Consider the following 17,080-nt stretch of genomic DNA (forward strand, 5'->3'; position numbering starts at 1 on the left):
GGCCTAGAAAAGGGTTAATAATCTGGCAGTTACATTGATTATTCGTTTCAGTTCATCGTCGCAATAGAGGTGGATTGTCAATGAAAACTTTGTAGCCACGGTAAATTTACTGCCATCTTTCGACACATGATCAAAACTTTTAGAATGCCATTTGACTTTGATCCTTATTCTTTCAGTGATATGTGTTAAGTTTGTTAAATATCAAAAAGTGGCGCCAAGAGTCGATAGATGATTTACTGTGACTACAAAATTTCTTTGATAATCCATCACTATTTCAAATTCTCTTTGATCTAGCTTAATAAATGACAGAGTTATTTTGATACCTGGGATATAAAAACTAAGATCATTGTATGATGTCATTGACAATATACTCTATATTTAAAAAAACGCTGATGATTCACTTAGGCACGTTGGCTGTGAAGCGCGAGTGTGACTACCCGCGACCCTGTGTCTACATCGTGTTCTCGCAAAACCTCTTCATGCTGCTCATGTTCGAGGACTTTATTCAGGAACAGTAGGAAAAGTGATCTAAGCCACAACTTGACTAGTTCATAATTTTCAGAAATTGCCTGCATGTTTTGTTATGAGTTGTAATATAAAAAATTTACTGCTGTCTACTATTTCCTGGTAAGCTAGTGTGCACAGATTGTGTTAAAGTAGGTACCAAAAAAAAAAGAATCTCTCTCATGAATGTCAGTCATTTACTTATCTGGGATTTAAAAAAAGTCAGTGTTACCTTAAAAAGGATTAAAATCCAATCGAGAAAATCCATCGCGCAATAAAGGTTTACAAAAAAGATCCAAATACATTTCACATAAATAAGATTTCGTGAGAGACAAGTTAATTTATGCGTGAAATTCTCAATCTAATTTGAATTATACATGGAAATGCTAAGATTGAAATTATATTGTCACGCATGTGGTCAATAAATCATACTATAATTAGAAAAGGGTAAGGTGTAACTTTACATGGTCCATAATGTAAATGTACCTACTGATTTGACTGTCAGTTATGATAATTAGAAAAATATATTGAAATAAAACAAAAAACTATTGAAATACTTAATATAATCTTTGAAAAGTCTTTTAAGTACAATAAAATTGTATGCTTAATTTTTAAGAATCTTATTCTTATCCTGTAAGCGCTTATAGCACCATTTTTAATAAAACATTATCCATTGCAACATAACATTATGCTAAGCACCAATAAACTCGTTCTCACATTAAAAGATTCTAAAATAAAATAATGTGGAATAATCACATTGTCCTATTATTTAAACTTAGTGAGACCATTTTAATGTTCGCTTAATACTTAAATTTAAATCAAATAATATTTTTATACTAAATATACTTTTACTTCAATCAAAATTTTTCCCTCTCTAGGAGCAGTATAATGTAATACAGGATTTTTAGTCCATTGCATTAATAGGCCATTATGCCTAATCCAAGTTTAATCACAAACTTTTTAATTAAATCAAAAAAGTCTATTAATCTATTACCCTTCTTCAGGAGCATCTCACGGTTCTGGGCTATATATAACCGCGAAAATCGAAGTTCGTCAATTGCGGAAATTTTTCTCTGTCACTCTAATTACGTCTCACTGAGAGTAAAAGAGAAAGATCCCCGCAATTTGCGAATTTCGGTTTTCGCGGTAGGCCTCCTGCTCCGTACAATTTTTCTTTCTGCAGTGTAAGCCGATGGCTATTTATTTGAGCAATTCAATGGATCCCTTTGTCACTAAAATATATTCTTAGCTAAAATCGCGTGTGGCATACACGGTAGACAATTCCGTGGAAAGTGTCTATAAGTAGTTAAATCTATTTTTATTAGTGAAAAAAATAGATAGTCTCTCAAACATCGAAATAATTTTGTGTCATCACTTCAATCTAGAAATAGATTCTGTTTCACTAACTCAATCACTTGATTATTGCTGAACGCATCTATAACTCTTTATTTGAACAATTCAATGGATCCCTTTGTCACTAAAATAAATTCTTAGCTAAAATCGCGTGTGTCATACACGGTAGACAATTCCGTGGAAAGTGTCTATAAGTTATAGTTAAATCTATTTTTATTAGTGAGTAAAATAGATACGTCTCTCAAACATCGAAAAAAATCTGTGTCATCACTTCAATCTAGAAAAGAGATTCTGTTTCACTAACTCAATAACTTGATTATCGCTGAACGCATCTATAACCGCTTTCGTCAAACAAAGACTCCTCGTGCCATCTATCTCATCCTCATCAAAAGAAACTCCCGTATTCGCAAACTCTCTTACATTCTGTTTTAATAATTCTATAAGTTCCTCAGCGGTTATAGTGGGTGGTACCTCTAAGTTTTTGTGGTCTTTGAGTACAGCTTGTAGGTCGAAGGTTTCGATGTCTCGAGGGTTGGCTTCGTCGTCGCAGGTGCGCTGGCGCTTGACTCGTCGGAGCTTGCGACGGCTGTCCAGGTACGACTTGGTGACTGATTCTAGTTGGAGAAACAGCACTGCTAGGGGGGTATCTGATAAGTCATCCTGGAAATTAAAAAAAATCTTTTAGTGGTAAATTAAGCTAATCAGAAGAATTTAAATACCTAAAGTATATTATTATAGTACTTACTATCAGTTTATCTTTTGTAAGGTATCCATATATTATATGAGTAGTAGTACATTTAACCACATTTTTGTAGGTTCATTTTATTATGTTTGCATATAATATTTGACTTTAAGGTTTAATGTCTCCTGCATTTACATTTATGTCTCTGTTTGGCCCAATGGTAGACTGGTAGAGAATGCCTTTTGGCACTAAGCCCGCTATTAGATTACATTTTTTTTTGTTTGTGCAATAAAGTTTAAATGTAATAAATAACGACAAAAATGCCGTCCTGGCTGAACTAGACTTTTGAATAGAGTAAAGTTTAACACCATTATAAGAACAGGGCAGAGTACCAAATGATTGGCCCATTTCAGTTCAGTCATTGGTCCCTATTTTACAGGAAAATCACGACTGCTGCATTACAAAAAGTTTCAAGGTACCCATGATTAGTTTAAACTCAAACAATAATTTTTAATTGTTTTATAATTGTTTTGTGGGTGTGTCATAATTGTTGTGTAAACCCTACAACAATTATAACACCCCCCGCCCCCCCCCCCCCCCCCCCCACACACACACACACAACAGATTCAATTATGTTCAATCACGCGATAGTTTCAATCTTAAATAATAATTAAATTGTAATTATTAAAGAGTTTCAACACTAGTCTGACCATGAGATTAAATTAATTGAAATTCGAATAGAAGCCTACAAGTACGTTCGAACTGAGAGTGCCAGACAGTAACAAAATTAGATAGAGTGAGAAAAGTTACAGCATGTCAAACCCGATTTGACATTGTTATAAGAATTAAACTCAAACACTAGAACAGCGACAAGTGTCGCAACACAGTTACAAAGTAAGCCCTTTTTGAATTGCGTGGCTGGTAAAATGCATTTTGCAATCGCAGCGAATTGGCGCTGTACCAATGCTATTTTAATACTTGTCTTTTCAGATAAAAAATTACTGGTAATTAGCATTACGTAAAAACAGCGAATATTTTAACAGCTAAAAACACGTTCCTTTACGAAGATACAACTTAAAATAATAGACATGATATTTTAGCCATGGTCTAAATATTATTACGGATAAAGGACCAATATTTATACCCTACCTTAATGACTTTAAGGCCGAAGGCTTAAGCTCGAAATAATAAGCTAGTACGCTATAAACGGCAGGTTTCAGCCCCTGGAAGGCCGGCGGTACTGAGACGAGTCTCCTATGCGTTGTCAAAAGCAATGAAATAAGGGTCACTGTACATTTCAATAAAAACCAACACGTTTAGATTGCTATCGAGTGCAATACACACCTCGTTAGGGTTGACAAGCAGCTTGGCCGTGCCTTGGGGGAGGTCTTTACACACTTGGGCGACCATTATCTTGGTCAGGGCTTCCGAAACTCGGGTTGAATTGTCTTTCTCCTGAAAACGAAAACAAAATACGTTTTATGGCCAAACAGACAATTCGAGACCATAGATGCATGTATTAATGTTAGAATATTCGAGATAGTTGTTATTTCTGTTAATTAATTACCAACTGTGACTTAAAAGGAAATAACAAAATGAAGTTTGTTGCAATCATTAGAAAAATAAATATCATCAGCCAACATTACCAGCTTTTCTCGAAAAAAAACATGTATGTATTGATAACATTTTAGTTAGGTTAACACGACGGCGTAAATTTTTCCCGTATACCGTAAAAGGGGTTTTGTCGAATACCGTAGTGACAGCAAAATTTGTACGATAAATTATAAAATCGTTCACACGGCTATAGATGAATTTCCCGCATAGACACCGCGCCTTTTTCTTACTTACTATATCCATTGTGATCATATGCATGATTTTATTTGCGGAAATAATATAAAAACCATCACATCTTTTAACCCACTGTTTTGGCAATTTTGATGGCGGGTAAAATCATCAAGTGCCAACATTTCCCACGTCGCTTCTGTAGGTAAATACAGCACGTACGGCATTGAAACAAGGATCTCTTCAAAATAGAGGGCAATCAAAACGATCCCTTCAAATAAATTTGGGTTAACTATTTAAACTTCTCCGCAATGTTACCTACCCGTTTTTGGTCGTATCTATTTATTTAAGTCGCAAAAATTTTACAATAGTAGGTACCGTACCGCTACTGTCAGGTAGCAAAATTCTTCCACATTTGGCTACATAAACTATTTTGTTTAAAAATGTCTTTTTGGCCTAAGATACCCCTGGAGGCAAAGTTGGTGGTAACATCATTTTATCAATGACCCATCTCATAAGATTGATTTAATTTACTTTATAAAAAACAAACCGATTGATATCAGGAAATTATAAGGAATAAAGTCTTGTATTTTAGCAATAGATCGTTTTGTTCTATACTTTTAGTATCCTGCTAACACATTATAAAAAAACATATTAGGCTATTTGTTTGTTTATTACTATTTTAATGCTAAAATTTAGAACAAATTTGGATACAATTCGAATTGTATATTGCTTTATACATTAGGAATAGATATAGGTAACTTAATTTTTTTTAATTCGTTATTTGAAATAACACAGATCCGTAAATCAAATAATATTGTGATGTAAATTACTTACACGAAACGATCGTGAGCGTGATGTTCACATTGTCGACGTGCACGTAGCCACCTTAGCCACCAGCGAGCATAGCTCCACCGTCCTCTACTCAAGGGTAATGTGACTCACGTGCGGCAGCGTCATGTTGAGCGTGGTGCTCACACAGTCGACGTGCACGTAGCCACCAGCGAGTACAGCTCCACCGTCCTCTACTCAAGTGTAATGTGACTCACGTGCGGCAGCCTCATGTTGAGCGTGGTGCTCACACAGGCGACGTGCACGTAGCCACCAGCGAGCACAGCTCCACCGTCCTCTACTCAAGTGTAATGTGACTCACGTGCGGCAGCCTCATGTTGAGCGTGGTGCTCACACAGTCGACGTGCACGTAGCCACCAGCGAGCATAGCTCCACCGTCCTCTACTCGAGGGTAATGTGACTCACGTGCGGCAGCGTCATGTTGAGCGTGGTGCTCACAGTCGACGTGCACGTAGCCAGCAGCGAGCACAGCTCCACCGTCCTCTACTCAAGTGTAATGTGACTCACGTGCGGCAGCCTCATGTTGAGCGTGGTGCTCACACAGTCGACGTGCACGTAGCCACCTGCGAGCACAGCTCCAGCGGCCTCTGCTGAACACTGTACCAAGTGTAATGTGACTCACGTGCGGCAACCACAAGTTGAGCGTGATGTTCACACTGTCGACGTTTTACACGTAGTGCCACCAGCTGCGCGGCACCACTAATGCGTCGCCCGCGCACAGCTCCGCCGCTCGGGCTCTATCATTACTCAACTCTGTAATAAGTGTAATGTGCCTCACGTGCGGCAGCCATGTGTTGAGCGTTGTTCATACTGTCGACGTTCTGGACGTAGTGCCACCAGCTGCGCGGCACCACTAATGCGTCGCCCGCGCACAGTTCCGCCGCTCGGGCTCTATCACTACTCAACCCTGTAACAAGTGTAATGTGACTCACGTGCGGTAGCCACATGTTGAGCGTGATGTTCACACTGTCGACGTTTTGCACGTAGTGCCACCAGCCGCGCGGCACCACTAATGCGTCGCCCGCGCACAGCTCCACCGTTCGGCCTCTACTCAACCCTATAACAAGACGAAAGTAATGCTAAAGACTAATCAAATGTGTAGAAAAAGAATACGCATATTATTTTTCTCATAGTCAGCGGATGAGAAAAATAATTTGCTCATTTACAATTGACAAACTTTAGATAGCGAAAGAAAATCGTTATTAAAAGCATAATATGGGTGCCAACGTCAACGTTATCGTAGTAATTGCTCATTGTCGAAATACTCGAAGTGATGATGATCCGCATTTTTTTCTTTCTCGTTCTGCGATTGTGTAGACTCCGTCTAAGCTAACTTTTCATCGAATTGACATTAATTATGACTTAACCACACTTAGTCTAACTGCATACAAGCAAATTAAGAATGAAACCTAATAGTCTGTCCAGCTATTTTTGTCACTGAAAAATTGTTGGCGTGGTTAATTACCTAATTTAAGTACCTGATGATTGATCAGATTATAGTACCAATAATTTCTCATTTTTCTAAACCCCCTTATTGTAAATTGTATCTAAATCAACAAACGCGTTTTCAAAAAACTATTTAGAATACTAATATGTTGCTAAATAATTGTATATACTGATTGCGTAATGAATACTTTAACATATGGTTAGTAGAAATTTTTAAATATCTATAGTACCTATTGATTGTAAATAAATGCCTATTTAAATTAACCTTAACATTATGCAAATTCACACAAATTCATGAAAGAATTGAAATGTTACCTCAGAGTGATCTCATATGCCAGGAACTTACGTCATTAAAGGTGAGACATACAAAAGCTTGTGACATAATGAGGTAAGCATTAACCTTGGGAATACTTTACCCCATATGGCTGTATGACAGGAAATGATGTCATCCATAATTTAACACATTCACTGCCAGACATAAAACGGCGCACTACCCCAGAAACAGGTGGTCTATAGCTGCGTACAAAACAACCCGCCCAGCGGGTTGTCCGGCATCTGAACAAAGTTCACGAGCGCCAACCAGGTGGGTTCCCGGCAGTGAATGTGTTAATGTTCCTTTTACAGCAGTTTCACTATGACCGTTTAACAACATTAATTAGATGATACAAGTGTAACAAAGATGAATATCTTTAGCTCTGCTGTTTTTATATTGTATACCATTGTCAACACTGTTAACTGACTAATTATAAATCTTATTGCAAAGACATAAGGTCCACCTAAGCATAAGAAGTATGTGGAGGGTCTTGATCGTAAACAGTCCTTAATAGGGTGGTCCTTATTTCGTCGAAGTTATGTTTTTCTACGGGGCACCCGCTTAATGTAAATTCTACCACTATAAAAACAATTTTTTTTTTTTCAGAATTTTTATTTATATTATTGAGGTCGCTCCCGTACTTGGAAAATTTGGACCTTCCATACAAGATCCATCTTAATGTCCAATTTTACTTTTAACATTGCAATTTTTTTAAATATTTTTGATTTGTGTTTATAGTAACGGAAACCATGGTCACACCTCAAAAATATTAATAAAATAATTTAAACAAATTAGCGGCGTTATGTTAAATTGCACATTAATACACCTTAACGATCCCACACTCAACGAAAAATCGAATAAGAAAAACATTTTGTATGGAGGGTCCAAATTATCAAAATGCGGTAGCAACCCCTAAAAATTTGTTTAAAAATTCTGAAAAAAAACATTGTTTTTTTAGTGGTGGGTTTTACATTAAGCGGGGGTGCCCCATAGATAAATATAACTTCGACGAAATAAGCACCCTAGTCCTTATATTTTTGTAGTCGATGTCAAGTATGTATGTACAATTAAAAGAAGTATTGAGTACAATGGAATCAAATTTTTTATTTTTTTAAGTAGTGACATAACGCAATAATTTAAATTAATTCACAAAAAGGCTGAAATGTTATTTAGTAAAGCTTATTCCTCCTTGCAGGAATATTTCCAGATACTGTATGAACAATAAAAATATTTTATTTGAATTTGTATAATAATAATTTATTACCTTCAGAATTATCGAATTATTAGCTATAGAAATTTAATGTTATCGTAAACTTAGGCTAAATGTATTACCTAGTGTAAGTTTTGCATGCCAAGTGTGGCAGAACATGCATTCATGTGACCTACTGACATGACAAATTGTACCATCTGTGTAATGTTCTAGCAAAATAAATGATTCTGATTCTGAATCAAACTGATTTGTGACCCACCATAAAATGCTTTCACAATAAGTGTCGTAATAATTTTAATTTTTAATGTAAAATGCTATTGATGTAGCACAGTGAAATGGTTTCACAGTGGATCAGAAATCAACACAGCATTTCCCAAACTATGAGTCGCGCGACCCATTGGTGGGACCATAAGACGACATGCAGACCAATCGGGTTAACAGCCAGTACTAATATTATTTCATGCTCCCTATTTAAGATGGCTAAGAGGTGGGTCCCGAATTTGGCAGTTCTTGATAGTTAGGTCGGAGCCCAGTCTATTTTCGTAACCACTGATTTAATAGTATGTATGATGATGTATGTATGCCTTTTTTCCTTAGATATATTTGTTTGGACACTTTATCTAGAAGTTAGTTTAACAACTAGGAAATAGTCACCTCCAAAATCCTTAGTGTAAGCTAAAGCTTATTTAGTATAGTTTTAGACTTAAAATATTCATCAGTGGAAATCCACTCTATAGACTGCATACATACCATTAAAGGCTTCCATATTGCTTGGGCAGTAAAAATTCAGTTCACTGTAGACACTAGACTCCTCATAGGGGACTCTTGTGGGTTTCATGCCTCCGGACTCCGGGGGGAAGAGAATCCAGCGTTTTCTGCAATTTATAAATAGTAAAATAACACTGCAACTAGAACTTGTACAAATGATCATCAATTTATATAATTAGTCAGGTCACAAGTTCTGTCAAAAAGGTTTTAACTAATAAAATGTAATACAAATATTATTATATAAAATGTAATATACATATAATATATTAATAAATAAAAACTAATCATTTTTTTTTCTTATGCATTAATGTCATAATTTACTCTCTGTAAAAACTTGTCAATAAACAGTTTAAGGCACAGTATGTATAAGTTACTCTAATTATTATAGATATAAAGTTATACAAACACAAAAATCTTAACTAAATCCTAAATCTAACTGACACACAAAAACTATCCTCACAACTCGCCCCGCGCCCCTCCAGATGCAAAGGAGCCCATCACGCTCGCTGCGTTGCCACGTTGAACAGCGATGGACAACCTCTGCATCAAAAACGACCCAGAGCGAGGGTCATGACCACACTCCCACATGCATCTGCCCACTTCCCCAATAAATGTCTTGGCCTCATCACACCAACAGCCCGTTATTTAATAAAATACAGGTACTAATAAAATAGGTACAATTGTTTATTTGTATGAACCTAGTTTATTAGAACATTATTTTATCACCAGCATTTAGTTCTGTACTTCAGCTTCAAACTTAGGGTACTTTTCAGTAGTGCGGGTGCTCATTTTTGACTGCCATCTAACAAGTAGGTATGGTAAAACATGTACAGTTGCAATTTTGACAGTCCTATACACATGAACTATATATATATATCTAGAGAATTCCAGCTTTTGTTCCATGTAAGATTAAATTGTGTAAAAGAGAAAAATAAATAAATAGGGATTAAAATCATCTTGAAGAGGCTGCATATTTTTGGATGTTTTTTCGTAACTTTTTTTTTATATTATACAGAATTATGCAAAACTAAGACAGCAAATTACTCTAAATTATATTGTAAGTAATTCAGCATTAAATAAGCTTTCAACCCATATATATATGAATCTACTTATAACTTTTTTATCAGTAAAAATCTCTGTTACAGAACTTATGACTTGACTATTAGAAAAATAGTAATTATTTTTTTGCAAATAGTGTGGTTGATAATGAATAAATTGTTGTCATTAAAAACATTTAAACTGTTGTGAGTCATAATTACATTAACCCTTATTTAGTTATAGTATGATTTATCAACCACATATAATAATTCATACTTTATTTTTTAATTTTATTTGTAATTTGTTGTGTATATTATGGACTGTGTGTCATGTTTCAATAGAATTATGTTTTTTAAATAGTACTCATGTTTTAAAATTAAACAGTATATAATTTAAAAAACACTTATAAGACAATTAGATAATAGTTATACCTATCAAAATTAATATTAATAGAACTGACAATATTGGTTGTGTGCAGCCACATATCTTACTTTCCAAAAAGTTGGGCTACAATATTGTACCCATAAGTGTCCTGGTGTGCCGGGGTGTGTGCCCCACTACTGCCAACCCAAAGAGTTGAATCTGCAGCTCCCTTATCAGGGTAGCCAAACTTCTGCCAGGACACTTCCTAAAGAAAAAAACAGGGTTGAAAAAAATACAAATATATTCTCAAGAGCATAATATAATACAAATTACAAAGTTTGTGTTATAATAATCAACTATGTTTTTACAAAACACATGTTACATAGAAAAGCAAGAGGAAAATAAGAAAGAAGCTTTGTTTTTAATTAAATCATAAGACTTAAAGGGCATCTACAAGTGCTACGCAAGGATGTTGTCTAAGACAATACTAGGCTTGGGCAACATAGGTGGGCAACATTTCCCACAACAAATTTAGATCTTAGCCTGCCATCAATGCCATGTCCTTTTAAAATGCCAAAGAGGTTAAAAAGAATACTTATTCAACCCACCTTAAGAAACTCAGCGTGTTCGTCAAACCACTGGGGTAAATGTTTATAATCGAAATACATCCAATGTTCACTAGTAGGAGCCTGGGTGATGAATTCCTTAAAGGTCATAGATTTTATTTCACATTTCCTCTCCCAGCAGGGCTCGTCGGATACCAGATGCTTCCTTAAACATCTAAACGGTACTTCTTTATTCCCAAAAGCTGAACACCATTTTTCCATGTCCCACCGGTATAATGGCCAGTCTGATATATAATTTCGAAACACAAGCGGCATAGTCATATTTTGAGTAACTTTGCGAACTAAATCGCTAGACAACGTTTCAGTCATTTTATTAATTAATGTTATTTATAGTACGGACAGCCGATAACTCGAGACTGTCGAACAAAAGTCCGAGGTCGAGAGAGACAATCGGGAGAACTGAAGATTCTAATTAAAACGTAGTGATTATATGCTCTTTGATTCTAATGCAATGAGTGCAATGCAAGTATTTCATTTCAACTATTTTTTTTTTTTTTTTTTTTTTTTATGGCATCGCGCTCCTGGCGCATTCAGCCAAACGAGTAAAACGGGGAAACGGAATTAAAGGATTACATTATAACGGATATGTCGGAATTTGGACAAGGATCAGGGAATGGTAATATATTATAATAAATTATAATTTTATATTATGACGTGAAAGGAATGAATACAATGATTTAAATATATATGGAGAAGAATTATTAATATACAGGAGTGTTCTAATAGATGTGGGAAACGGAACTTTTAAATCTGACAGCTGTCTTAATAATATAGAACGGTCATATAGGTTACAATTACCTGAAAAGAATATATGATTAAGATCAGCGGGATCAGCTCCACAAATACATGCGGAACTGGCCACGCGATTTTGTAGTTTCAGGTGTTCCGGTGTACATACGTGACCCAATCTCATTCGAATTAACATACTGGTTGCAGGCTTTGGCAAAGAGATTTTAGCAAACCAAGGTTTGGCAGGAATTGATCTTTGTATGCTCCGATAATGTAACGCAGCGGCACCCGCACCAGATGCCCATAATTTTGTCCATTCCTTTCTTAGGTATATTTTAGGCAGTGCCAACAGGTCTTCCGCAACATTCTTAAATGGAAACATGTCTCCAGAACTAATGGCATCTCGAGCTAAGTCATCCACCCTTTCATTACCTTTAATCCCTCTGTGTCCAGGGATCCAGGCAATGGAAACCGAGTAACCTTTAAGATGACATTTTTGCAGTAGACTACGGATTTGATAAATAATTGGGTTATTAGATTTAGATTTGAAAGGAAATTTAGATATTGATTGAAGAGAACTTAAAGAGTCTGAAAAAATGACTGTTTTTTTAAGATGCATTATGATGATAAACTCTAATGCTTTAAGGATTCCAAAGCACTCACCACTATACACAGAGGATTCTGGAGGCAATTTTATCTTTTGGTAAATATTAGATTGAATGTGAAGCACACCAATACCGACACAACCATTGGTGGACATCTTAGAAGCATCTGTATACATATGGTTAGCACCCTGACAATCAGTATCAATAAAACTCAGAAATTGTTGATTTTGATCTATATCATTCTTTGATATACCTATATCCAGGAGAACTGGTGGAACTAGTATAAGAGACTCATATTCATGCTGAAAAATGGGAAGTGATGAAGAGCTAACAGTGGGAGCTGAAATAGATTTAAGTTTTTGAAAACTTTTGATTAAGCAAGGAGGGCTCTTGTGTTTCCAATAGTTGGATGTACTTATTTGAAGTAGAAGGTTAGACAAGATAATCCAGAGTTGGTGATTAGAGAATTGGGAGCAACGGAAAATAAATCTATCACAAAGATATTGGCGTCGTAAATGGAGCGGAGGCTCACAACACTCAACTTGCATAGCATTGATAGGGCTTGATTTCATGGCACCACAAATTATTCTCAAGGCTTTAGATTGAATATGATCTAGTTTTTGGAAGCCAACGACATATCCAGGCTCTAACAAAAATGTCCCATAATCTAAAATGCTTCTTATTAAGGCATTGTACATTAGTTTCATACAAAAAGGATGGGAACCCCACCAAACTCCAGAAACACACCTAAGGATATTAATATTTTTTTCACATTTAGAAACTATGTACTCACAATGTGGGAGACCTGTTAATTTACTATCTAAAATTACACCAAGGAATTTAGTTTTATCTTTTACTGAAATGGAGTAGTTATCAAATTGCACTTTGATTGGAGGAGGAAATAGTTTTCTAGTAAATAAAACTACAACACTTTTAGGAACAGAAAGTTCTAAACCATTAGAATCTAACCATGACCTCAAGAAACATAAGGAACAAGTGACTGATCTACTAGCCTGTTCAGGAGAAAGATTTGATGAATAAAGTAATAAATCATCGGCATACTGTAAGACCCTAACAGTACCATTTAGAGATGACTCTAAATCAGATGTATAGATATTGTATAATAATGGACTTAATACAGACCCTTGTGGTAGTCCTCTCCACACTAAACGAGAAATTCTATTGTTGTCATTTATAAGACTGATGGACCGTTCAGATAAAAGGTTTATTACAAAATGACTTAACATTTGTGGAATGCCTAACTTGAAAAGCTTTTCCTGTAACACTGAAACTAATACATTATCATAAGCAGCACTTATATCCAGAAAAGCAGCTACTACTGACTCATTTTTAGAAAATGCCAGTCTTATATCTGCAATTAATATTGACAAACTATCATAAGTAGATCTACCTTTTCGGAATCCAAACTGACTATGAGATAATAAATGGTTCTTTTCAACAAAAAATTCTAGCCTGTTTTTAATTAAGTGTTCAGCTACTTTTGCAAATACTGAGGAAAGGGCAATAGGGCGATAGGAAGAAACATCTGATGCTGGTTTATTGGGTTTTAAAATAGGAATAACTATCTGGGATCTCCATGAATCTGGGACTATACCGGACTGGATAACCGAATTTATTATGCTCAGATAATAAGTAAGTATGCCATCACTGGCATTTACTAAAAATGAGTAAGGCACACCATCTTCACCAGGAGCACTATCTTTTAAATTGCTTAAAACACCTTTTAGTTCCTCCATTTTAAAAGGGCAATTAAAAGTGGAGTCTAAGGAAGGATCATATAAGAAGGTTGCAGGTTGGAACACAAACTCTTCAGGAACAGATGAAGGTGCTAGTCTGTCTATAAATTGTTGTGCAAGATTAGGAGGCAGTGTACGCCTTGAGGGTTCATTGAATGCATGTCTGAACCTTTTGATGTTGTTCCAAACTATGGAAGGTTTTACATTAGGATTGAGAGACGCACAGAATCGTCTCCAACCTTCATATTTCTTCCTACGTAACAATTTTTTAGTATCACGTGCGACCTGCATGTAAGACTCAAAGTTTTCAGTAGTCATAAAATGACGATAAAGTTTTTCAGCCTCCTTTCGTTGTTTAATGGCTTGGGAACAATCCTGATCCCACCAAGGAGGAGAGGGGATTTTATTAATTACAGTATTTTTTACAGGAAATACATCATCAGCTGCTTCTGTGATCACCCGGGCCAAAGCAACCGAGCAACCAACTACGTCAGTATCATCTAAACTAGGCAAAAACAATAATTTCTTCTCTACACAGCATTTAAAGTTTTTCCAGTCAGCATTACATAGATTGTATTTAAGCCTAGGGCTAGGTTTCGGAGATGGTCGTGTAGATGAAGGAAATGAGACTATAATTGGAAAATGATCACTACCAAATGTAGAATCTAGAGTTTGCCAGGTGAAAGAAGATGCCAGTTCAGCAGAGCAAATGGATAGATCAACAGCGCTGGGTGATTCTGTAGGCGCTGTACGGCGAGTTGGAGAGCCAGTATTCAGGACACAAAGATTGTGATCATCTAAGATTTTTAAAACACGATGTCCATTATAGTTGGATACTGAACTGCCCCAAAACTGATGGTGTGAATTGAAATCTCCTAGAATCAACAAGGGCCTAGGTAGAGAGGAAATTATTTGTTCTAATTCATTAAAAATAGAAGATGATTGATGAGGAATATATACAGAGAGGATGCAGATGTTATTTACAATGGCAGCAATAATTGAAAAATCATCACTATGAGATGGGAGATGAAGAGATGAAAATGATTCAGAATTCCTGACGAGTAAAGCTACTCCACCCCACCCGTCAGGACGGTCCTCTCTGAGGCATGAATAGCCAGTAGCTCTTAGAAGAGCTCCAGGCTTGAGCCATGTCTCAGATAGGGCAAAAACACAAGGTTTAAATTTATTTAGTAAATGAATGAAATCATGTTTTTTATTGATTATGCTTCTGCAATTCCATTGTATTATATTGTCCATTGTTTTTAATTGCAAATGTAAGAGAGTCAATCATAGGGGCAACGTGGGACGGTAAAGTAAGGTTTGGCTTGGACAAAAGAGTTCTTAAGGCCTCAATAGACTCAGCGATTACTAGTCGTTCTTCCTTTTCTGTTTCCTGACGTAGAGCACAACCGTTTGCAGGAGAAGGGATGGAGTATTCACTTATTATGGCCCGATGTGCAGCCACATCATAGCCATGGGTAGTCTTTTTAACAGAAGGACGAGGTTTCAACAAAATAGTTTTTCTGCTGCTATGGCTAGGAGGGCGCATATTCGAACTAGGGTTTGTAACTGAATTTTGAGCACTATTATGTGGTAAATTTGATTGTATATGTGGTTGTGACTTAACCATATCAGCAAACGATTTCGATATAGCTGGGTGCAGTTTAACGGCTTCTCCATAGGAGATGCAGTTATTTGCCATACTGACTTTAATTTCTTTTTGCCTTACATGTTCTGGGCATGACCTGTTTGTGGCAAAGTGAAAGCCATTGCATAAACAGCAAATGGCATCCTCCTCCTCCACTGCACAGGTATTTCCAGGATGCATTTCCCCGCACTTGAAACATTTAGGCTTCGAACGACAGTTATTTTTGGTATGTCCAAATTTACAGCATAAAAAGCATTGAATGGTAGGAAAAATGTACAATTCAACGGCAAGAGAGTTGTAGCATGAAAAGACTCGTTTCGGTAATACTTGACCGTCAAATGTCAATACAACTGTCTCTGAGGGTTGCCAGGTAACAGAACCGTTAACCACAACTCTGTGGTTCAAACGTCGTACTTTTAATACTTTTCCACACCCCATGGGCACGGAAATGTTGGAAACTATTTCCTCCTCCGACCACTGTGCTGGAATACCTCGAACCAAGCCCATACGGGTCACAGAAAACGACGGAATGTATGCGGTAAGATTTTCTGATTCAAGACACGTATCAGTAACAAATAAGTTTGCGTCAACGTAATTTGAAAACGACATCGCTATACGTGTCCTACCAATGCGCTTAACACTTCCATTTATAATGTTTCTGAAGCCTTTTTTTAGTAAAAATTTCCCAAAGGACACCGGGTGCAGAGATGATTTTGCATCTGTTTGTTTCATTTGTACGTGCACCGTGAAGGGAGCAACATCGGAAGATGAAAATAAATTCCTGCCAACCTTGGTATTAGAAGAGTCATTTTTTGTATTTAAGTTATCCGAAGAGTTTTTGGTAACCTGAATGTTAGAGTTTGAAGGAGCTTGGGTTTCTTGTATGATGTTCTGACAATCGCACGAATAGTCCCCGCCATTATTTTTCCTTCTTTTTTTATTACATGTTTTGCATCTTTTGTGACTCTTATTTCTTTTCAATTCACTTCTGCTCCCCACAGAAGAGTCCGTGTCCATTGCTGAATCGATAATAACATTACTTCCGACCTGGAGGTTATCACCTCCAGGGTCGGGAGGATCGTCATCCCCCATTACATATATACGAAAAAACTTACCAACTACGACGAAATTACACTAATTATATATACAAATACAACAATATATACAAACTATGTGAAAAATTATATACAAATTACTGATTCCCTGATCTATAATATTAAAATGGAAATTAAATTTACAAGAAACCTAAAACTGGACCGCCGCGTTTCACGTTTCCCGCGCTTTTTTTCTTTCAACTATTGTCACTATTGTATTGACAGTATTGATTAGTGACAGTGACAGCTTAGACTGAATGTTCGAAAATTTCATCAAACATTTAAAAACATTTGATTGATTAAATGCATA

The 17,080-nt window shown here is 36.3% G+C and overlaps 1 protein-coding gene across 1 annotated transcript; it reads right to left on the minus strand.

Annotated features, from left to right (window-relative positions):
• Nucleotides 1-1,050: 1,050 nt before the first annotated feature.
• LOC133528614 (HSPB1-associated protein 1 homolog) lies at nt 1,051-11,365 on the minus strand. The gene is made up of 6 exons (XM_061866060.1): nt 10,920-11,365; nt 10,440-10,576; nt 8,893-9,017; nt 6,106-6,230; nt 3,884-3,994; nt 1,051-2,517 (listed from the first exon to the last, which is right to left on the minus strand). Exons 1-6 carry the CDS (start codon nt 11,244-11,246, stop codon nt 2,125-2,127), a joined length of 1,218 nt encoding a protein of 405 aa, XP_061722044.1. The 5' UTR covers nt 11,247-11,365; the 3' UTR covers nt 1,051-2,124.
• Between the last annotated feature and the right edge of the window lie 5,715 nt (nt 11,366-17,080).

This window comes from Cydia pomonella, chromosome 19 (genome assembly GCF_033807575.1).
Source record: "Cydia pomonella isolate Wapato2018A chromosome 19, ilCydPomo1, whole genome shotgun sequence".
Lineage (NCBI taxonomy): Eukaryota > Metazoa > Arthropoda > Insecta > Lepidoptera > Tortricidae > Cydia > Cydia pomonella.

Coding starts and splice junctions, on each gene's coding strand:
- LOC133528614 (XM_061866060.1), bottom strand. CDS start 11,246: ATGACTGAAACGTTGTCTAGCGATTTAGTTCGCAAAGTTACTCAAAAT. Junction 10,577..10,919: donor AACACGCTGAGTTTCTTAAG/GTGGGTTGAATA, acceptor TTTTTTCTTTAG/GAAGTGTCCTGGCAGAAGTT. Junction 9,018..10,439: donor GTAGCCCAACTTTTTGGAAA/GTAAGATATGTG, acceptor TATAAATTGCAG/AAAACGCTGGATTCTCTTCC.